The sequence below is a fragment of the Mustelus asterias genome, unplaced genomic scaffold, assembly GCF_964213995.1.
Source record: "Mustelus asterias unplaced genomic scaffold, sMusAst1.hap1.1 HAP1_SCAFFOLD_862, whole genome shotgun sequence".
NCBI lineage: Eukaryota > Metazoa > Chordata > Chondrichthyes > Carcharhiniformes > Triakidae > Mustelus > Mustelus asterias.
Window position 1 is genome coordinate 88,898 of NW_027590808.1, and position 23,591 is coordinate 112,488.

The 23,591-nt window shown below is 50.0% G+C and overlaps 1 protein-coding gene across 1 annotated transcript in view; it reads right to left on the reverse strand.

The window, feature by feature from the left end:
• Window positions 1–23,591, reverse strand: part of pitpnab (phosphatidylinositol transfer protein, alpha b) — an 86,419-nt gene that overhangs the window by 35,263 nt on the left and 27,565 nt on the right. The window contains exon 2 of the mRNA XM_078205624.1: window positions 19,394–19,424. Within this exon, the coding sequence (XP_078061750.1) occupies window positions 19,394–19,424 (31 nt within the window). The remainder of the gene's footprint in view (window positions 1–19,393; window positions 19,425–23,591) is intronic.

The following is a 23,591-nucleotide window of genomic DNA, read 5'->3' on the forward strand; positions in this document are numbered from 1 at the left end:
TTATTGTCACATGTATTAACAAAGTGAAAAGTATTGTTTCTTGTGCATACCATTCATAGAGAAGGAAACGAGAGTGCAGAATGTAGTGTCACAGTCATAGCTAGGGTGTAGAGAAAGATCAACTGAATGCAAGGTAGGTCCATTCAAAGTCTGACAGCAGCAGGGAAGAAGCTGTTCTTGAGTTGGTTGGTGCGTGTCCTCAGACTTTTGTATCTTTTTCCCGAAGGAAGAAGGTGGAAGAGAGAATGTCCGGGGTGTGTGGGGTCCTTAATTATGCTGGCTGCTTTGTCGAGGCAGCAGGAAGTGTAGACAGAGTCAATGGATGGGACGCTGGTTTGAGTGATGGATTGGGCTATATTCACGATGTTTTGTAGTTCCTTGTGGTCTTGGGCAGAGCAGGAGCCATACCAAGCTGTGATACAACCAGAAAGAATGCTTTCTATGGTGCATCTGTAAAGTTGGAGAGAGTCGTAGCTGACATGCCAAATTTCCTTAGTCTTCTGAGAAAGTAGAGGTGTTGGTGGACTTTCTTAACTATAGTGTCGGCATGGGGGGGACCAGGACAGGGTGTTGGTGATCTGGACACCTAAAAACTTGAAGCTCTCGACCCTTTCTACTTCGTCCCCTCTGATGTAGACAGGGGAATGTTCTCCTTTACACTTCCTGAAGTCAATGACAATTTTCTTTGTTTGTTGACACTGAGGGAGAGATTATTGTTGCTGCACCAGTTCACCAGATTCTCTATCTCATTCCTGTACTCTGTCTCGTCATTGTTTGAGATCCGACCCACTACGGTGGTGTCGTCAGCAAACTTGAAAATCGAATTGGAGGGGAATTTGGCCGCACAGTCATAGGTGTATAAGGAGTATAGTAGGGGGCTGAGAACACAGCCTTGTGGGGCATCAGTTTGAGGATGATCATGGAGGAGAATGACCAGAGAACCAGTTTGGGATTTCATTTGAGATATAAGTATTGGCCAGGACACTGGGGAAATCTCCCGTATTCTTGGAATAACACCACAGGAATTTTAAAAAACATTCAGCTGACAGGGAAGACATGAAGCTAAATTAACTCATTAACATTTAATTGGTTTAACATCTGATCTCAAAGATGGCACTTCTGACAGTAAGAGTTTTAACAACACCAGGTTAAAGTCCAACAGGTTTATTTGGTGGCAAATGCCATTAGCTTTCGGAGCGCTGCTCCTTCGTCAGATGGAGTGGATATCTGCTCTCAAACAGGGCATAGAGAGACACAAAATCAAGTTACAGAATACTGATTAAAATGCGAATCTCTACAGCCAACCAGGTCTTAAAGGTACAGACAATGTGAGTGGAGGGAGCATTAAGCACATGTTAAAGGGATGTGTATTGTCTCCAGACAGGACAGCCTGCAAGTCCAGGAGGCAAGCTGTGGGGGTTACTGATAGTGTGACATAAACCCAACATCCCGGTTTAGGCCATCTTCATGTGTGCAGAACTTGGCTATCAGTTTCTGCTCAACGACTCTGCGCTGTTGTGTGTCGTGAAGGCCGCCTTGGAGAACGCTTACCCGAAGATCAGAGGCTGAATGCCCGTGACCGCTGAAATGGTCCCCCACAGGAAGAGAACAGTCTTGCCTGGTGATTGTCGAGCGGTGTTCATTCATCCGTTGTCGTAGCGTCCGCATGGTTTCCCCAATGTACCGTGCCTCGGGATATCCTTTCCTGCAGTGTATCAGGTACAATGCAGACGCTACGACAACGGATGAATGAACACCGCTCGACAATCACCAGGCAAGAGTGTTCTCTTCCTGTGGGGGAGCACTTCAGCAGTCACGGGCATTCAGCCTCTGATCTTCGGGTAAGCGTTCTCCAAGGCGGCCTTCACAACACACGACAGCGCAGAGTCGCTGAGCAGAAACTGATAGCCAAGTTCCGCACACATGAGGACGGCCTAAACCGGGATGTTGGGTTTATGTCACACAATCAGTAACCCCCACAGCTTGCCTCCTGGACTTGCAGAATCTCACTGGCTGTCCTGTCTGGAGACAATACACATCTCTTTAACCTGTGCTTAATGCTCCCTCCACTCACATTGTCTGTATCTTTAAGACCTGGTTGGCTTTAGAGATTCGCATTTTAATCAGTATTCTGTAACTTGATTTCGTGTCTCTGTGCCTTGTTTGAGAGCAGATATCCAATCCATCTGACGAAGGAGCAGCGCTCCGAAAGCTAATGGCATTTGCTACCAAATAAACCTGTTGGACTTTAACCTGGTGTTGTTAAAACTCTGACTGTGTTTACCCCAGTCCAACGCCGGCACCTCCACATCACTTCTGACAGTGCAGTGTTCCCTCAGTACTGTTGATGTGGAGATGCCGGCATTGGATTGGGGTGGGCACAGTAAGAAGTCTCACAACACCAGGTTAAAGTCCAACAGGTTTATTTGGAATCACGAGCTTTCAGAGCTCTGCCTGACCCACTTGATGAAGGAGCAGCGCTCCGAAAGCTCGTGATTCCAAATAAAACCCGTTGGACTTTAACCTGGCGTTGTGAGACTGGTACTGGGAATGCCAGCCTGAATTATGTGCCCAAGTTTCTGGGGTGGAGCTTTTGACTGAGAGGGACCCTCAAATAACAGCTGGCATTAGTTAGCCAGCAGGTGCTGCTCATAACTGGCAATAAGTCACCATTATACAACCAGCTGGGCCGGAAACACTGAGTTAATACATCCCCACACCAGCAAGTCCAATCGCTGGGAAAGCGATTATACTTGGCCTGTGCACAAGTGAGAATGTGTTTTTTAATGGGGAAGTGAGGTTTAATGACTGGCTGGAATTCGAGTTCTCACGCACACTTGTGTACGATAGTGCTCATCGAGTACTTGCCTTCAAATCCGTTTTTCTGATTAGTGTAGCTCCAGTTGCAAGCCTGGCTTTACCTTCTAATAACATTAACCTGATCCCTAAACCCCTGCGACTTACTGCAGCTCAGTTTCTAAATAGAACCATTGTCAGAGGCTGCAACTGATTGTATCATTTATATCTCGTTGCACAACAGACTGAATTTCACAATTCCGTGTATGGTTAGTGTGATGTCTGCCCAGTTCTACAGCTGCAGCGAGCTGGGCTGTAGTCCCCAATGGGAATCTGCACACTGCATTCCCGTCCAATCAAACAGGGAATCAGTAAATTTCTTCAGAAGGATCTCATGAGGCACCCTGACAGATACATGAATAGGCAATGAACAGAGGAATATGGATCGTGGAGAGACAAAAGACCTTTGGTTTAGAAAGGTGTCATGTGCCAGTGCAGGTTTGGTGGGCTGCAGGGCCTGTTCCTGTGCTGTACAGTTTCTTTGTTCTTTGGTGAGCCACAGAAATGTGACCCTGGATCAGTAACAATGCAGATCTTAGGGTTCAACCACAATGAGATAAAGTTCTCCCAACTCCATGTAACCCCGTGCTGTACCTGTCCTAGGAGTGTTAGATGGGGGACAGTGTAGAGGGAGCTTTACTCTATCTAATCCCGTGCTGTACCTGTCCTGGGAGTGTTTGATGGGGACAGTGTAGAGGGAGCTTTACTCTATCTAATCCCGTGCTTTACCTGTCCTGGGAGTGTTTGATGGGGACAGTGTAGAGGGAGCTTTACTCTGTATCTAACCCCGTGCTGTACCTGTCCTGGGAGTGTTTGATGGGGACAGTGTAGAGGGAGCTTTACTCTGTATCTAACCCCGTGCTGTACCTGTCCTGGGTGTGTTTGATGGGGACAGTGTAGAGGGAGCTTTACTCTGTATCTAACTCCGTGCTGTACCTGTCCTGGGAGTGTTTGATGGGGACAGTGTAGAGGGAGCTTTACTCTGTATCTAACCCCGTGCTGTACCTGTCCTGGGAGTGTTTGATGGGGACAGTGTAGAGGGAGCTTTACTCTGTATCTAAGCCCGTGCTGTACCTGTCCTGGGAGTGTTTGATGGGGGACAGTGTAGAGGGAACTTTACTCTGTTTAACTGGAGATGTATCTGATCCAGGGGCAGGAATTCAGGTAATTAATGGGTGTAATATATATCGCCATGTACATACAATGCTGAAGTTCATTACCTTGAAAAGACTGTGGAATGATCAGGAAGGTCAGACAGTATCCAGCAGCAGATTGCTAGATGCAGCTCCTCTGTTTAAACAACAGGCAGCTGATCCCAAGCTGGGATTTGACGTGATCAGGGAGAGTCGATGCAGATTGTGTAGAATATTTCTAACTCAGAGATCCCTGAAGCTATCAGAGAGCAGCAAGGTTATTACTGTCCTGTAGCTCTCAGCGCTGCTCTGTTTAATCGCAATGACTGGGAAGGATCACACATACCATGGGACGGACATTAGGATGCGGCATCCAAGGACTGATGCTATCCTTGGAGTAAATCCAGCGCTCTGTAAACAGGAACTGTCGGCCTGACGTTAGAACATTCCCCTCAATCAGCCCCTTCCTCCCCGAACTGAAACTGCAGTCTCCTTCTCAATCTATGCTGCTGGCACGACACCAGGCAGTACATTTACTGCCGTCTACCTTCATTTCCTATTTGCGAAGACACATTTACAAATATACTTCACTCTCATGGCCCAGGGGACACATGAGGACGGCCTCAACCGGGATCTTGGGTTCATGTCACACTATCTGTAACTTGCCTGGGCTTGCAAAATCTCACTAACTGTCCTGGCTGGAGACAATACACATCTCTTTAACCTGAGGAACAGCAGGAAAGGGGCAGAGTATCTGCTTTGGGTGATGTCAGTTTAGGGTGAGTGCCTGTGAGGATTCACAGGGGGAATGGAATTGCCCCCTCTTCAAAAAGCCCCATGGGATATTCAATATAAAGAGGAAGTGTTGGAATGGCAGAAGGAGTTTAATTTAGACAAATGCAAGGTGATGCATTTTGGTAGATTGAACCAGGGCAGGACTTACTCAGTTAATGGTAGGGCGTTGGGGAGAGTTACAGAACAAAGAGATCGAGGGGTACATGTTCATAGCTCCTTGAAAGTGGAGTCACAGGTGGATAGAGTGGTGAAGAAGGCATTCGGCATGCTTGGTTTCATTGGTCAGAACATTGAATACAGGAGTTGGGACATCTTGTTGAAGTTGTACAAGACATTGGTAAGGCCACACTTGGAATACTGTGTGCAATTCTGGTCACCCTATTATAGAAAGGATATTATTAAACTAGAAAGAGTGCAGAAAAGATTTACTAGGATGCTACCGGGACTTGATGGATTGAGTTATAAGGAGAGGCTGAATAGACTGGGACTTTTCTCTCTGGAGCGTTGGAGGCCGAGGGGTGACCTTATATTGATCTATAAAATAATGAAGGACATAGACAAGGTAGATAGTCAATATCTTTTCCCAAAGGTAGGGGAGTCTAAAACTAGAGGGCATAGGTTTAAGGCGAGAGGGGAGAGATACAAAAGGGTCCAGAGGGGCAATTTTTTCACACAGAGGATGCTGGGCATCTGGAACAAGAGGTAGTAGTAGAGGCGGGTACAATTTTATCTTTTAAAAAGCATTTAGTTACATGGGTGCGATAGGTATAGAGGGATAAGCTTAGGGGTTTAAAAAAAAGGGTAGCATGGACAAGTTGGGCCGAAGGGCCTGTTTCCATGCTGTAAACCTCTATGACTCAATACACCACAGACCAGGCAGCACTCTTGCCCAGAGAAAAAATAAATTAATGTTTCGAGTTTAGGGCCCGCTGAGTACGCGCATGTTTTTGCTTTTGTTTGGGATTCTTTCAGGCCCTTCTGCAAGTGGCACAGGATCTTAACACGTCACTTGAAAGACAGCACCTCTGACAGTGCGGCGCCCCCTCAGCGCTGGCCCTCCGACAGTGCGGCGCCCCCTCAGCGCTGGCCCTCCGACAGTGCGGCGCCCCCTCAGCGCTGGCCCTCCGACAGTGCGGCGCCCCCTCAGCGCTGGCCCTCCGACAGTGCGGCGCCCCCTCAGCGCTGGCCCTCCGACAGTGCGGCGCCCCCTCAGCGCTGGCCCTCCGACAGTGCGGCGCCCCCTCAGCGCTGGCCCTCCGACAGTGCGGCGCCCCCTCAGCGCTGGCCCTCCGACAGTGCGGCGCCCCCTCAGCGCTGGCCCTCCGACAGTGCGGCGCCCCCTCAGCGCTGGCCCTCCGACAGTGCGGCGCCCCCTCAGCGCTGGCCCTCCGACAGTGCGGCGCCCCCTCAGCGCTGGCCCTCCGACAGTGCGGCGCCCCCTCAGCGCTGGCCCTCCGACAGTGCGGCGCCCCCTCAGCGCTGGCCCTCCGACAGTGCGGCGCCCCCTCAGCGCTGGCCCTCCGACAGTGCGGCGCCCCCTCAGCGCTGGCCCTCCGACAGTGCGGCGCCCCCTCAGCGCTGGCCCTCCGACAGTGCGGCGCCCCCTCAGCGCTGGCCCTCCGACAGTGCGGCGCCCCCTCAGCGCTGGCCCTCCGACAGTGCGGTGCTCCTGTTGTATTGCCAGTGAGTGTTCTGTAATAAGCTGTACTCTGCACCTGGGTCTGTTTGCTCACCTTGACAAGGGCACAAGACGACCTCTGCTTGATCAGCGCATAACTGTCACCTCATATAATCAGTGAGCCAATCACAATGCTTTCCGGAGCTAGTAAAACAGAAATCTCTCGCACGCCCCTCAGCCTTCACGCTCAATCTCAGCAGCAGAGGGAGTTTGATCTGATAACTGAAGGAATGTCGGCGTCTCTATCGGCTTGTAAGAGCTGGTTCTGAGCTGCTTGGGTTGTACACTCACTGCTGTTAAAAAATTATATTCACGCAACCGGACACAAGGGCATTAAACCTGGTGACATGACATACGGAGGAGCTATTTCTTAAACAGCAACCAATCTAATAAAATTAAGGCGAATTACTGCGGATGCTGGAAACAAACAAAAACAGAGAATGCTGGAAAATCTCAGCAAGTCTGACAGCGTCTGAGGGAATAGAGCCAACGCTGAGTCTGGATGACCCTTTGTCAGCGACTCGAATCGTTGGCTCTACCACTCTGTAATACTGTGTACTAAAACAGACAATGCAAGATAGGGGAACGTACAGGTTCCCTCTCCTCAACTCCATCCAATAACCCAAACTGGGCGAGGCAGAGTGCAGTAAAGATGTGACACCGCCCTAGCATGACTTATCACTGACTGTCTACACAAACACACAGAGTGACGCAAGAGCTCACACTCAGCCAGTGTTTCAAATGGAAAGTATATTCAGGGGTGGGGAAAAAAAAAACTGGGCCTTTCCCAAGTGCTACTGGGTGTCCTGCATTCTGCACCCACGCCAGTGAGCAAGTTGCAAAGCTGGGCCCAGCACCACAGCACAGAGACTTTGGACAGGGCAGACTGACTGGGGCGCTGCAGAACACAGGGAAATATAGACAGGCCAAGACTGCAAAGATTGGGTCCTGTTTGAGGTGTGTGGGTCATGGGGCATTTGGATAGAAATGTTTGGAAAGTTGGGTCTGAGAGTGTAGAAGCATACCGCTCCCAAAAGAGGCCATATATAAAAGATTAGATATCAGGGCAAGAGAATGAGCATGATGGCTTTCAGACACAACAGGGGGAGCGAGAAAGATTCAGGGAAACGATTCCAGAGTTGGTGGATAGTTCAAAACCAGGAAGGTGCCCTCAATAATGACTGCGCCTCGGTACATGGGCAGGGGACGCGGACTGCGTACCCGAATATAAAGCAGCAAGCGCGTACCCGAATATAAAGCAGCAAGCGTGGACCGCGGACCCGAATATATTTGATTTATTATTGTCATATGTATTACCATGCAGTGAAAAGCTTTGTTTCCTGCGCACTATACAAAGCATACCGTTCATAGAGAAGGAAAGGAGAGAATGCAGAATGTAGTGTTACAGTCATAGCTAGGGTGTAGAGAAAGATCAGCTTAATGCAAGGTAAGTCCATTCAAAAGTCTGACGGCAGCAGGGAAGAAGCTGTTCTTGAGTTGGTTGGTACGTGACCTCAGACTTTTGTATCTTTTTCCCGATGGAAGGCGGCGGAAGAGCGAATGTCCGGGGTGTGTGGGGTCCTTAATTATGCTGGCTGCTTTGCCGAGGCAGTGGGAAGTGTAGACAGAGTCAATGGATGGGAGGCTGGTTTGCGTGATGGATTGGGCTACATTCATGACCTTTTGTAGTTCCTTGCGGTCTTGGGCAGAGCAGGAGCCATACCAAGCTGTGATACAACCAGAAAGAATGCTTTCTATGGTGCACCTGTAAAAGTTAGAGTGAGTCATAGCTGACATGCCAAATTTCCTTAGTCTTGACAAGGGGTGGGCTTTCTTAACTATAGTGTCGGCATGGGGGGGACCAGGACAGGTTGGTGGTGATCTGGACACCTAAAAACTTGAAGCTCTCGACCCTTTCTACTTCGTCCCCGTTAGTGTAGACAGGTGCATGTTCTCCTTTACACTTCCTGAAGTCGATGACAATCTCCTTCATTTTGTTGACATTGAGGGAGAGATTATTGTTGCCGCACCAGTTCACCAGATTCTCTATCTCATTCCTGTACTCTGTCTCGTCATTGTTTGAGATCCGACCCACTACGGTGGTGTTGTCAGCAAACTTGAAAATCGAATTGGAGAGGAATTTGGCCAAACAGTCATAGGTGTGTAAGGAGTATAGAAGGGGACTGAGAACACAGCCTTGTGGGGCACCGGTGTCGAGGATGATCGTGGAGGAGGTGTTGTTGCCTCTCCTTACTGATTGTGGACTGTAGATTAGGAAGTTCAGGATCCAGTCACAGAGGGAGGTGCCAAGTCTGAGGCCACGGTGTTTGGAGATGAGTTTCGTAGGAATAATGGTGTTGAAGGCTGAGCTGTAGTCAATAAATAGGAGTCTGACATGGGTGTCCTTGTTATCTAGGTGTTCCAGGGTTGAGTGCAGGGCCAGGGAGATAGTGTCTGCCGTGGACCTGTTGCAGCGGTAGGCAAACTGTAGTGGATCCAGGTAGTCCGGGAGGCTGGAATTGATTCGTGCCATGAGTAACCTTTTGAAGCACCTCACAATGATGGATGTCAGAGCCACCGGCCGATAGTCATTAAGGCACGGTGCTTGGCTTTTCTTAGGTACCGGGATGATGGTCGTCTTCTTGAAGCAGATAGGGACCTCAGATTGTTGTGAAGAGAATACTCAGGCCAGCTGGTCCGCACAGGATCTCAGTGCTCATCCGGGTACCCCATCCAGCCCAGTCGCTTTCCGTGGGTTGACCTTCGAGAAAGCTGCTCTGACATCTGCAACGGTGACTCCAGTACAGGTTCATCCAGGGTGGAGGGCATGCTCTCGCTGACCTCTTGCTCAAAACAGGCATAGAATTCATTGAGCTCATCAGGGAGGGGTGCGTTGGTGCCGGTGATTTTACAGGCCTTCATCTGGTAGCCTGATATATCTTCTAGACCTTGCCATTGTTAGCAGTGGCTAGCCTGGGACTCAACTAAAACTTTCCCAATCAAGGTCAAGGTAATCTCAATAAAAAAACTCCCATTTCTACAGATCATTTCACAATCGCACGGTGTCTCAAAGCATTTTACAACCAAGGAAATATTTTTTGAAGAGTATTACTGTTACAACACAGGGAAGGTGCGGTACACTTGCCCACACTGGATTGGACACGGCTGGAGTCAGCGTGAACTTGGTCTGCATCGGTGCTCTAACAAAGTCAACAGTTTTCGTCGGTAAATAATGTCTCAAAATTGACAGCCTCGAGACCGGTGCTGGATTTCAGATCTCACCGGTTTTCTGGACCAGATCAGCTGGATCAGGCCTGGGTGGGTCAGGTGGGGGTCAAGGGTCACACAAACACTAAGGTAATAACTGGCGGCACCTAGCTGAACACGCTGCCAAGTCATTTTACTCTTCTAATAATAACCAAACTTCATGCATGGCAGGTTTAAAACACTGTGTGGAGAGGCCGGCGCTGGACTGGGGTAAGCTTAGTAAGAAGTCTCACAACACCAGGTTAAAGTCCAACAGGTTTATTTGGAATCACAAGCCACGAGCTTTTGGAACGCTGCTCCTTCATCAGGTGAGTGCGAGTTCTGTTCACAAACAGGGCATATAAAGACACAAACTCAATTTACAAAATAATGGTTGGAATACAAGTCTTTACAGGTAATCAAGTCTTAAAGATACAGAAAGGTCTGTACCTTTAAGACATGATTACTTGTACTCACATTCCAATCATTATCTTGTAAATTGAGTTTGTGTCTTTATATGCCCTGTTTGTGAACACAAGTCCTCACTCACCTGATGAAGGAGCAGCGCTCCGAAAGCTCGTGCTGCCAAATAAACCTGTTGGACTTTAACCTGGTGTTGTGAGACTTCTTACTGAGCTTTAAAAGAGTCAGTTTTTGGACATGGGCAGTTTTTGGATAGCTGGATTTAGGCAGCAAGGTGGCGCAGTGGGTTAGCACTGCTACCTCCCAACGCCAAGGACCCGGGTTCAATTCCCGGCTCGGGTCACTGTCTGTGCGGAGTCTGCACGTTCTCCCAGTGTCTGTGTGGGCTTCCTACAGGTGCTCCGGTTTCCTCCCACAGTCTGAAAAACATGTGTTGGCCATGCTAAATTCTTCCTCAGTGGACCCAAACAGTTGGTTGGTACATGTTCAGGTTTTATCTTTTTCCCGACGGAAAAAGGTGGAAGAGAGAATGTCCAGGGTACGTGGGGTCCTTGATTATGCTGGCTCCTTTTCTGAGGCTGTGGAAAGTGAAGACAGAGTCAATGGAGAGAGGCTGGTTTGCGTGATGGACTGGGTTTCTTTCACGATCCTTTGTAGTTTCATGTGGTCTTGGGCAGAGCAGGAGCCATACCAAGCTGTGATGCAGCAAGCAGACATGCCAAATTTCCTTAGCCTCATGAGAAAGTAGAGGCGTTGGTGGGCTTTCCCAACTATAGTGTTGGCACGGGGGGGACCAGGACACGTTGTTGGTGATCTGGACACCTAAAAACTTGAAGCTCTCGATCATTTCCACTTCATCCCATTTGATGTAGACAGGGGCATGTTCTCCTCTACGCTTCCTGAAGTCGATGACAATCATAGAAATCATAGAAACCCTACAGTACAGAAAGAGGCCATTCGGCCCATCGAGTCTGCACCGACCACAATCCCACCCAGGCCCTACCCCCATATCCCTACATATTTTACCTGCTAATCCACGCATCCCAGGACACTAAGGGGCAATTTTAGCATGGCCAATCAACCTAACCCGCACATCTTTGGACAATCTCCTTCATTTTGTTGACACTGAGGGAGAGATTATTGTTGCCACACCAGTTCACCAGATTCTCTATCTCACTCCTGTACTCTGTCTCGTCATTGTTTGAGATCCGACCAACTACAGTGGTGTTGTCAGCAAACTTGAAAATCGAATTGGAGGGGAATTTGGCCACACAGTCATAGGTGTATAAGGAGTATAGTAGGGAGCTGAGAACACAGCCTTGTGGGGCACCGGTGTTGAGGATGATCATGGAGGGGGTGTTGTTGCCTATCCTTACTGATTGCGGTCTGTGGGTTAGGAAGTTCAGGATCCAATCGCAGAGGGAGGAGCCGAGCCCTAGGCCATGGAGTTTGGAGATGGTTTTTGTTGCTGTTGGAACATACTGTCCTAACTGTATGCAATAGCTCTGGTACCCCATCTGTGTCCTGCTCAATACCAACAGAAAGAGATCAACTGCTCTTTCAGCTCACTGGCCTTGTTTCTGGGATCTGGTGCAAATCGGCCAGTACATTACAATGATTCCTGGCCTTCGATGACCATTCAATGATTATCAAACTAAACAAAACACAAGATAAGAGGCAGAATCGGAACTAGCTCCTCACATCAATAGAACATCTCCAGGTTAACCAACTAGCAAAACATTCACAGGGCAATTGGGCTAATTGAAGAGCCCTTTCAAAGAGCTGGAAGGGCCATGGGTCAAATAGCCCCAGTCTGTGCTGTAAGATTCTAGGATTCAGTTCCGCGCCTTCCCTCATCCGCCAGAGAAACGCCCAGGATTTGAATAAAATCTGTGACATTAAGTTTCACTCTCGTGTCTGTCACTCCTCCTCGACTGGCTGAAATATTTCATGAGGAACATCTGAATGATGTCAATAGTCTGGAATATTACTGTACAGGTGGGCACGAGGGTGTAGTCTCCCATTGCAAAATGCCCCAAGAGTTGAAGGTTATTCTATAAACTCAGAATAGCTGGCATTTTATTTGGGCAATATGAGCTATGAACTGGGCAAAGCTGCTTTCAAAGTGGCTCAGTGCGACCGGTGATGTACCCACTTCTACAGTTTTATTGTACTGTGATGTTTTGACATATTACAGAGTGGACTCTGTAATTACAGGCTCGTGACACACAGAGAGGGAAAGATAATCAGAGCTCTAATCCCAAATATCACGCATGCAAACTCAGAAGGGTTGGGTTTAATAGTATTATACAGCCCAGAAACCGTAGCGTGACTGGAGTTAGACAAAGGTAAAAGGTTACCAAGTGGGAAAATAACCCTGGATTAAACATACCATCAGGTTTTCACTTCACCAAGACACAACTCAAGATTCAAAGGGCCCCCCGAGCAACACCTTGTATTTGGAGGGAGCGAGTGAAATTAGAGAAGTTTGTCCGGCAATATTTCTGACCAAAGATCACAGACCTGAAAGACTGACTCTGTTTCTCTCTCCATAGACGCTGCCAAGCCTGCTGAGTATTTCCAGCATTTTGTGTTTTTATTTCAGACTTCAGCATCTACAGTATCGTGTGTGCGCGCGTTGGAGTAAAGCACGTGGAGCACATGATACCAGGACTAAGAGGTTATGAAGACAGGTTGCGCAGACAAGGCTTGCGTTCCTTTGAATAAAGAAGATTTAAAGGCGATCTATTCAAAATATTTAAACTGATCTCAAGGATCTGACTGGGTAGAATTGCCAGGTTGATTCTGGAGTTGAGAGGGTTGGCTTATGAGGAGAGACTGAGTAGACTGGGGCTATACTCATTGGAATTCAGAAGAATGAGGGGAGATCTTATAGAAACATATAAGATGATGAAGGGAATAGATCAGATAGAAGCAGGGAAGTTGTTTCCACTGGTGGGTGAAACCAGAACTAGGGGGCATAGCCTCAAAATAAGGGGGAGCGGATTTAGGACTGAGTTGAGGAGGAACTGCTTCACACAAAGGGTTGTGAATCTGTGGTATTCCCTGCCCAGTGAAGCAGTTGAAGCTACCTCATTGAATGTTTTTAAGGCAAGGATAGATAAATTTTTGAACAGTAAAGGAATTAAGGGTTATGGTGAGCGGGCGGGTAAGTGGAGCTGAGTCCACGAAAAGATCAACCATGATCTTATTGAATGGCGGAGCAGGCTTGAGGGGCCAGATGGCCGACTCCTGCTCCTAGTTCTTATGTTCTTATAAAGAGAAACTATTTCCTCTGGTGAGGATAAAAGTAAATCACTGCGGATGCTGGAATCTGAAACCAAAAGAGAAAACGCTGGAAAATCTCAGCAGGTCTGGCAGCACCTGTAAGGAGAGAAAAGAGCCGACGTTTCGAGTCCAGCTTTGACAAAGGGTCATCCGGACTTGAAACGTCAGCACCTTTCTCCCCTTCCAGATGCTGCCAGACCTGCTGAGATTTTCCAGCATTTCCTCTCTTCTCCTCTGGTGAGGAACTCCACCAAGCTCAGCTAATCAGGAGCGAATTCAGGAGGTACGTTTACACACAAGCTCATCGTGGAGGCGCTACCACAAGAGATTGGAGACCCATGGGCTTTTCAAGAATCTCAAGGAGTATGGAGCAAAGGGAGGCAACCGGAGTCGAGATACACATCAGTCTACTGATTGGATGCCAGGCACAAGAGGCTCAATGATTCCTTCTCCAACAGTGAAGAGGTGGTGATGTATCTCACCCAACCCCGCTTCCCCCGCCCCTGTTCACTGCTCCCTAAAGGGTGGGAGAGGAAGTGTGTGGGGAGGGGGGGGTTAGGAAAAGTTCCACCCGAGTTGGGAGTGAATCACTCTGTGCTGTTTTATCACAGACTGGTTGGGCTGCTGTGGCAGAGTTCAGTTCAGAGAGAGTGAATGGTGTGCAGGGCTGCAGGAGAAACAAAGATAAGTGTTTCTACTTTTAATGTGGCTCAACATTCATTGATGTAACCAATTAACAACTATAACAATTAACAACTATATGCCTGGGTAAAAGGTGACATATTTTAGGAGAAATTAAAACTGGCAATATAAACTAAATGATAAATTTACCACGGCCAATCCACCTAACCCGCACAACTTTGGAGTGTGGGAGGAAACCGGAGCACCCGGAGGAAACCCACGCAGACACGGGGAGAATGTGCAAACTCCACCCAGACAGTGTCCCGAGGCCGGAATTGAACCTGGGTCCCTGGCGCTGTGAGGCAGCAGTGCTAACCACTGTGCTACCCTTCTGGTGGCAGAAAGTTCAGTGATTAGCAGACACAGGTCATTGGTAAAAAGCAGAGAGGGTCACTGCCATCCCGAAAGGGTTCTGTATAAAGATTGAAGCGTAACTTTCAACAGGAAACTGGGTTTCTGTTGAAAAGCAAACATTTGCAGGGCTCTGGGGGGGGGGGGGGGGGGGGGGAAGAGTAGGGGAGTGGCACTAATCGGAGAGTTCGTTCACAGAGTACAGTCCACACACAACAGCCCCAGTGGCTGCCTCCTGCACCAGACTTCTCCAAAAATAAACTCCTTAACCCTCATTCCAAATAAACACTTGGAGGTGTCTGCAAGCAGCAGTGATGAGCAGCTCGTGGTGAGAAATACATCTTAAATATACAATGATTGTGGAGAGACAGATTACACAACAGTCATTAGCCTCACTCATAGTGAGAGTCTTACAAGGGCAGGTTGTGGAAGAGGCTGTAATGGGTTCACAATGGGAGTTATTATATTGGCTGCATTCCTTCCACATAGAGGTGGCAGAGATTATGGGCTGTGCTGTGGAGTGACCCCATGAGCACTACCCACTGACTCCACAATGAGAGGCAATAAGGCAGTGTGTGTAACATTTCTAATCAGATATCCCCCTGCCAGCTTTTTAAAGTAATAATTTGATTAACATTAACCGCTAGGTTCCCCTAGCTGGGTTGTGCAAGTGTCTGGACATCTGGACTTTAAGCGATGGTTGAAAAAAATCCAGGGTGGCACAGTGGTTAGCGCTGCTGCCCTCACAGCGCCAGGGACCCAGGTTCGATTCCTGGCTTGGGTCACTGTCTGTGTGGAGTCTGCACATTCTTCCCGTGTCTGCGTGGGTTTCCTCCGGGTGCTCCGGTTTCCTCCCACAGTCCAAAGATGTGCGGGTTAGGTGGATTGGCCAGGCTAAATTGCCCCTTAGTGTCAGGGGGATTAGCTAGGCTAAATGCATGGGGTTGCAGGGATAGAGCCTGGGTGGGCTTGTGGTCGGTGCAGACTCGATGGGCCGAATGGCCTCCTTCAGCGCTGTAGGGATTCTATGATTCTAAGATGATCACCTCCACGCTGTCACAGCAGCAACCAGCTCCGCAGGCAAAGGGGAACTGGGATAAAAAAGCAGAGCAGGAGAACAGGAGAGGATATTATATTCGGTACGAGACCCCTGCCCCCGCAGTGAGAGCGTGCGAGTTCCAGATTGTAATACAAAAGGTCAAGGAAAACAGTGAACAAACCCAGCTTTGTGTTTCTGACCACTGCATTCAGCTGAACAACAACATACTAAATTGGTGATTCTAATTGTAATACGCGAGGAATAGAATGGCGGCTCCCTGGGAAAGAATTAGAAAGTAGTAATCTAATCAGATAAACCCAGGATCGGATTAGTCCCTTTCATTCTCTCTGGGGTTTTTGAGTTTTGTAACAGTCCACTCACTGATCTCCTACCTGCGCTTACAATTGAAATGATTTTTTTTGGCAATTTTTTCTTTGCTTTCCATCAAAGCACTGGTCTCTATTTCAGGATTGCTTAACAATTAAAAAAGCTTACATAAATATTAATAAGTTCGAGGTCTTTTAGAATGAGTTGAGCTCAGTCGGAATGTCATGGCATCATACTGATTACTGGCGAGCCTCTGGCTGGAGGTTCACATGGTCTGGAATGGGGGGGTGGGGGTGAGTTACTAGGTTGTGATGAACAAAGCATCGTAGCTGTGAGGGACGGCTCGGTGGATAGGATATTAGGATGTAGATAGGCTGGAAAATTGGGCGGGGATCCTGGATTCAGGATTCAATCCTGGACCGGGGAGCGGCACGGGCTTGGAGGGCCGAAGGGCCTGTTCCTGTGCTGTATTGTTCTTTGTTCTTTGTTGACTCAGAGCTTGGTGTCAGCAAGCTAGAACCTGTGTTGCACCGTACCAGGTATAGCTGCTGTATGAATCACCTCTCTTCCGATTACAGGAGGAGCATCACAGAATTGTTACAAAACAGAATGAGACCATTCTGCCCACTGCGTCTGTGCTGGCCCTCCGAATGAGCAATTCACTTAGTGCCTCTCCCCCATCTTCGCCTGGTAACCCAGCACATTCTTCTTATTCAGATAACAGTCTAATTCTCTGTCGAACCTGCCTCCATCTCACGCCCAGGTAGCGTATTCCAGACCCGAACCACTCGCTGTGGAAAAGGTTGCTTTTGCTTCTTTTACTAATTACTTTGAACCCGTGCCCTCTCGTTCTCGATCCTTTCACGAGTGGGGACAGTTTCTCTCTGCATACTCTGCCCAGACCCCTCATGATTTTGAATATCTCTCTCAAATCTCCTCTCAACAACTTTTCTCCAAGAAGAACAGCCCCAACCTCTCCAATCTAACTGAAGCTCCTCACCCCCGGAACCATTCTCGTGAATCTTTTCTCTCTAATAGCTTCACATCCTTCTTATAGAGCCGCAACCAGAATTATACACAATATTCCAGCTGGGGTCTAACTCGGGTCTTGTCTAAGTTCAGTATAACCTCCTTGCCGTTGTACTCTGTGCCCCGATTAAGGATAGCTCAGGATACTGTATACTTTATTGACTGCTCTCTCCACCCGTCTCGGCACAATGCTACATTATTTGATTTGATTTATTGTCACATGTATTAGTATACAGTGGAAAGTATTGTTTCTTGCGCATGGCACAGTGGGTTAGCACTGCTGCCTCACAGCGCCAGGGACCCGGGTTCGATTCCTGGCTTGGGTCACTGTCTGTTCGGAGTCTTCACGTTTTCTCCCTGTGTCTGCGTGGGTTTCCTCCGGGTGCTCCGGTTTCCTCCCACAGTCTGAAAGACGCGCTGGTTAGGGTGCATTGACCTGAACAGGCGCTGGAATGTGGCGACGAGGGGAATTTCACAGTAACTTCATTGCAGTGTTAATGTAAGCCTGACTTGTGGCTAATAAATAAACTTTTACTTTACTATACAAACAAAGCATACTGTTCATAGAGAAGGAAAGGAGAGAGTGCAGAATGTAGTGTTACAGTCATAGCTAGGGTGTAGAGAAAGATCAACTTAATGCGAGGTAGGTCCATTCAAAAGTCTGACAGCAGCAGGGAAGAAGCTGTTCTCGAGTCGGTCGGTCCGTGACCTCAGACATTAGCAAAGAGGGGAAAATGAACTAAGGAAAGATTGGGGGTGTAGAGTTGGTAGGGAAGATGATTAAAGCACCTCATTGAATTATATAAATTATAACAAGACAAGCTGTGAATATTACTTCAAAAGTCGAATCAAAGGACATAAATGCAAATTAGTGGCAAGTAAACTCAGAACAGCTATCAGCCCCAAAATGACACCTGAAATATCGAGTTTGGAACATTTACTTCTCAAAGGAAAGGCACTGGGGTTTCACAAATTACTATCTGTATCGATGGAGAGTCCTGAGGATTTGAAGGATGGATTTAGGAATAAATGTTGCCTTTCTAGAGTGCCTTTCTCAACCTCGAGACTTCGAAAAGCTTTTTCCAGTAAATGAAGTGATTTTAAAATGCAGTCTAAATATTCTCTAACTGTCTCAGCGGGACAGGAGATGCAGCATAACTGAGAGGCAGGACATTCAATAAACAAGGGAGGCAATGGACCCGATGTTCAGTGCGTTTATAAAAACAAACACACATTGGGTATCGCACTGAAATGTGCAATCCCTCTCGTTTAACAACTCGAAATGGGAGTCCAGCACTGCGCATCTCTATTTAATTAAAGCTGTCTGAGAGAAGTTTGCATGTTCTCCCCATGTCTGCACGGGTTTCCTCCGGGTGCTCCGGTTTCCTCCCACAGTCCAAAGATGTGTGGGTGAGGTTGATTGGCCGTGCTAAGTTGCCCCTTAGAGTCAGGGGGACTAGCAGGGTAAATGTATGGGGTTACGGGAATAGGGTGGGATTGTGGTCAGTGCGGACTCGATGGGCTGAATGGCCTCCTTCTGCACTGTCGGGATTCTATGATTCAGTATCAGGAGGGTTCCCTTGTCAGTGTCCATGGGCCCAGTGTCAGTGAGACAGATTTTCAGTGACACTTGGTGTTGTTACGAGTCAGTAAATGCTGGAGCAGCTACACTGTGGAATCGAAAGGCACGGGCTACATACTCAGCTGAAACAAAACCCAGGACAACACCAGCGTGCATCCATATAGCACAAGGAGCTTCACAGGAGCGTAATATATCCACACTCAGCCTCACAAGGAGACATTAGGAAACAAGCAAATGCTTGGCCCAGGAAGTAAGTTTTAGGAAGGGTCTCAAGGTAGAGAGAGAGAGAGAGAGAGAGAAGCAAAGAGATTTAGGGAGGGAATCCCAGGGGTAAGGACCCAGATGACCAGAGACAGGGCTGCTAATGGTGGGGCACAGGAAGCAGAGATGCACAAGTGGCCAGAATTGACACGGCGCAGAGATCTCGGAGTGGGGACTGGAGGAGGTTACAGAGATAGGGAGGGGGTGTAGGGGCTGGAGGAGGTTACAGAGATAGGGAGGGGGTGTAGGGGCTGGAGGTTACAGAGATAGGGAGGGGGTGTAGGGGCTGGAGGAGGTTACAGAGATAGGGAGGGGGTATAGGGGCTGGAGAAGGTTACAGAGATAGGGAGGGGGTGTAGGGGCTGGAGGAGGTTACAGAGATAGGGAGGGGGTATAGGGGCTGGAGAAGGTTACAGAGATAGGGAGGGGGTATAGGGGCTGGAGAAGGTTACAGAGATAGGGAGGGGGTATAGGGGCTGGAGAAGGTTACAGAGATTGGGAGGGGCAAGGCCATGGAAGATGGAAGTGGGAATTTTTAACGGAGGAATGGTTGGAGCAGGAGCTGACATAGGTTGGTGGGCACTGATGGTGGCTGGTGAATGGGACTTCAGGTGAAGAGTTAGATGGACTGAGTGACGCAAATTCCCGGGTAATGAAGTTAAACTGCAGAGAGAGAGAAGTCCAAAGGGGAAAGGATCACTCACCTCATCCACAGACACAGGCAGGATTATTCGACTGCAAGAGAAAAAAATAAATAAAATAAAGATCTGAAAAAGGAAGACATCACTTTCCAAATGTTCACACCCTCCCCCGCCTTGCCAATCAGTCTCAGGTTTGTTTTAAATCAGGAGAAAGCTGTTCAAACACATCCTCACCTTCTCGTCAGATCTTTCATTCTAACCCAAAATCTGTCACAAAACCAACACTGTGGCCAACCGTGCTAACTCACTGCACGTGCAGCAGCCCCCTCCCCCCCCCCCGCTAAAGGAGCAAACCTGGCAAATGGTGGGGAGGGGCGCGGGGGGCACTCGCCAATAGACCAAGATGGTACATCAGATATTCAGCCCTACCGCTCCGTGCCAGTGTCACTGCTCCATGAGCCCCATCTCACCTCTCCCCAGATCCTTCTCTCCCTGATGTATTTATCCAGTTTCCTCTTCAAACGTTTAGACACTTTTCATCTCCCCCGCTCCCCACTGGAGCGGGTCCCACATTTTCCCCGCTCCCCGTGGGAGCGAGTCCCACATTTTCCCCGCTCCCCGTGGGAGCGAGTCCCACATTTTCCCCACTCCCCGTGGGAGCGAGTCCCACATTCTCCCCCCACTCCCTGTGGGAGCGAGTCCCACATTCTCCCCCCACTCCCTGTGGGAGCGAGTCCCACATTCTCCCCACTCCGAGGGAACAAGTCCCACATTCTCCCCCCACTCCCCGTGGGAGCGAGTCCCGCATTCTCCCCCACTCCCCGTGGGAGTGAGTCCCACATTCTCCCCCCACTCCCTGTAGGAGCGAGTCCCACATTCTCCCCCCACTCCCTGTGGGAACGAGTTCCACATTCTCCCCCCACTCCGAGGGAGCGAGTCCCACATTCTCCCCCCACTCCGAGGGAGCGAGTCCCACATTCTCCCCCCACTCCCCGTGGGAGCGAGTCCCACATTCTCCCCCCACTCCCCGTGGGAGTGAGTCCCACATTCTCCCCCCACTCCCCTTGGGAGCGAGTCCCACATTCTCCCCCCACTCCGAGGGAGCGAGTCCCACATTCTCCCCCCACTCCCTGTGGGAACGAGTTCCACATTCTCCCCCCACTCCGAGGGAGCGAGTCCCACATTCTCCCCCCACTCCGAGGGAGCGAGTCCCACATTCTCCCCCCACTCCGAGGGAGCGAGTCCCACATTCTCCCCCCACTCCGAGGGAGCGAGTCCCACATTCTCTCCCCACTCCGAGGGAGCGAGTCCCACATTCTCTCCCCACTCCGTGGGAGCGAGTCCCACATTCTCCCCCCACTCCGTGGGAGCGAGTCCCACATTCTCCCCCCACTCCATGGGAGCGAGTCCCACATTCTCCCCCCACTCCGTGGGAGCGAGTCCCACATTCTCTTCCCACTCCGAGGGAGCGAGTCCCACATTCTCTCCCCACTCCGAGGGAGCGAGTCCCACATTCTCCCCCCACTCCGAGGGAGCGAGTCCCACATTCTCTCCCCACTCCGAGGGAGCGAGTCCCACATTCTCTCCCCACTCCGTGGGAGCGAGTCCCACATTCTCCCCCCACTCCGTGGGAGCGAGTCCCACATTCTCCCCCCACTCCGTGGGAGCGAGTCCCACATTCTCCCCCCACTCCGAGGGAGCGAGTCCCACATTCTCCCCCCACTCCGAGGGAGCGAGTCCCACATTCTCTCCCCACTCCGAGGGAGCGAGTCCCACATTCTCCCCCCACTCCGAGGGAGCGAGTCCCACATTCTCTCCCCACTCCGAGGGAGCGAGTCCCACATTCTCCCCCCACTCCGAGGGAGCGAGTCCCACATTCTCTCCCCACTCCGAGGGAGCGAGTCCCACATTCTCTCCCCACTCCGAGGGAGCGAGTCCCACATTCTCTCCCCACTCCGTGGGAGCGAGTCCCACATTCTCTCCCCACTCCGTGGGAGCGAGTCCCACATTCTCTCCCCACTCCGAGGGAGCGAGTCCCACGTTCTCTCCCCACTCCCCGTGGGAGCGAGTCCCACATTCTCTCCCCACTCTCTGGGTAAGGACGTTTCTCCTGAATTCCTGATTGGATTCATTAGTGACTGTCTGATGTTGATCAGTTGTGATGAGGTCTACACCTGAAACGTTAACTCGGTTTCTCTCGCTGTCTGACCTGCTCAGAGTTTCCAACATTTTCTGCTTTTATTTCAGAATTCCAACACTGTCTGTATGATTCCAGTTTTGGGCTCTTCCACAATGGGAAACATCTTGTCTCTCGCTGCCCTGTTAAATCACTGTCGTTTTAAAGCCCTCTATCAGGTCACCCCTTTCAACCTTCTCTTCCTGAACAGAATCACAGTATTCCTACAGTGCTGGAGGCGGCAATTTGGCCCATCGAGTCTGCACCGACCACAATCCCACCCAGGCCCTATCCCCCCTAACCCCATGCATTTACCCTAGCTAGTCCCCCTGACACTAAGGGGCAATTTACCGTGGCCAATCCACCTAATCCACACATCGTTGGACTGAGAGGGGAAACCGGAGCACCCGGAGGGAAACCCACGCATACACAGGGAGAGCGTGCAAACTCCACACAGTGACCCAAGCCGGGAATCGAACCCAGGTCCCTGGCGCTGTGAGGCAGCAGTGCTAACCACTGTGTCACCGTGCTGCCCTAGCTTCAGGGAACCTTCCCACTCTCATTCAGGTCACCCAGCCTCTGCGGAGGGAGATCTCTGCAGCTGTCCTCCAGTGCATTATCCAAATGCAAGAGCCTGGAGAACTCATGTCAAACAGGCTATTGGACTGCAGGAAGCATCACAGGCCAAGTCAATCCAACTGCCACTCGTGTCCACACAGTCTGTGAGGATTTGCCAGCACAGGGTAATGTAACAGTGGACAGAAACAGGAACTCAATCTTCCAGTCCCTAATGTACAGTGAGCGAGGACCTCCTTACACAGACACACAAGAACCTTGCTGGGCACAGCTCAATCACCAGTTGGGTGCAAGATTTTCACCTGTGTTCTGAACTTGTAGATTTTAAACTTGCTCCCTGTGCATCGGGATGGTGTTACAAACAAGCACATGGAGGCTACACATCAGGATGAAGGCAGAGATGTCTTAGGTAAACCCAAACTGCTGGAAGGTGGTCACACAGCCCCTCACACTCACCCACCAACAACCCTACCCCACCGACATTATTTTGATTTGTCACATGTATTAACCTACAGTGAAAAGTATTGTTTCTTGTGCGCTTTAGACAAAGCATACCGTACATAGAGAAGGAAAGGAGAGAGTGCAGAATGTAGCGTTACAGTCATAGCTAGGGTGTAGAGAAAGATCAGCTTAATGTGAGGTAGGTCTATTCAAAAGTCTGACGGCAGCAGGGAAGAAGCTGTTCTTGAGTCGGTCGGTACGTGACCTCAGACTTTTGTATCTTTTTTCCGACGGAAGAAGGTGGAAGAGAGAATTAGGGACATGTGATCTCAATGATCGTGTGAATAGTGTGTGCATGTGACTGTAAACTTGCTGTGTAAAAGGAAAGCAGATCCAGTGATTTCTCCAGTTGTTGGAGCACCAGCTTTCACTGGGTAGCGCTCATACTCAAGATTCAACCCTCACCGCCGAGATTGGAGCACATAATCCAGACTGATGCTCACAGTACAGGGGACATACCGCGCTGGGGGTAACACAGGCCAGCTCCAGTGCGCCCCCAGCACTGGCCTGCCAGAGGGTCGGCGCCGAGGGGGTGCCGCACTGCCAGAGGGTTGGCGCCGAGGGGGTGCCACACTGCCAGAGGGTCGGCGCCGAGGGGGTGCCACACTGCCAGAGGGTCGGCGCCGAGGGGGTGCCACACTGCCAGAGGGTCGGCGCCGAGGGGGTGCCACACTGCCAGAGGGTCGGCGCCGAGGGGGTGCCACACTGCCAGAGGGTCAGTACAGAGGGAGTGCCGCACTGTCAGAGAGTCAGTACAGAGGGAGTGCCGCACTGTCAGAGGGTCAGTACTGAGGGAGTGCCGCACTGTCAGAGGGTCAGTACTGAGGGAGTGCCGCACTGTCAGAGGGTCAGTACTGAGGGAGTGCCGCACTGTCAGAGGGTCAGTACTGAGGGAGTGCCGCACTGTCAGAGGGTCAGTACTGAGGGAGTGCCGCACTGTCAGAGGGTCAGTACTGAGGGAGCGCCGCACTGTCAGAGAGTCAGTACTGAGGGAGTGCCGCACTGTCA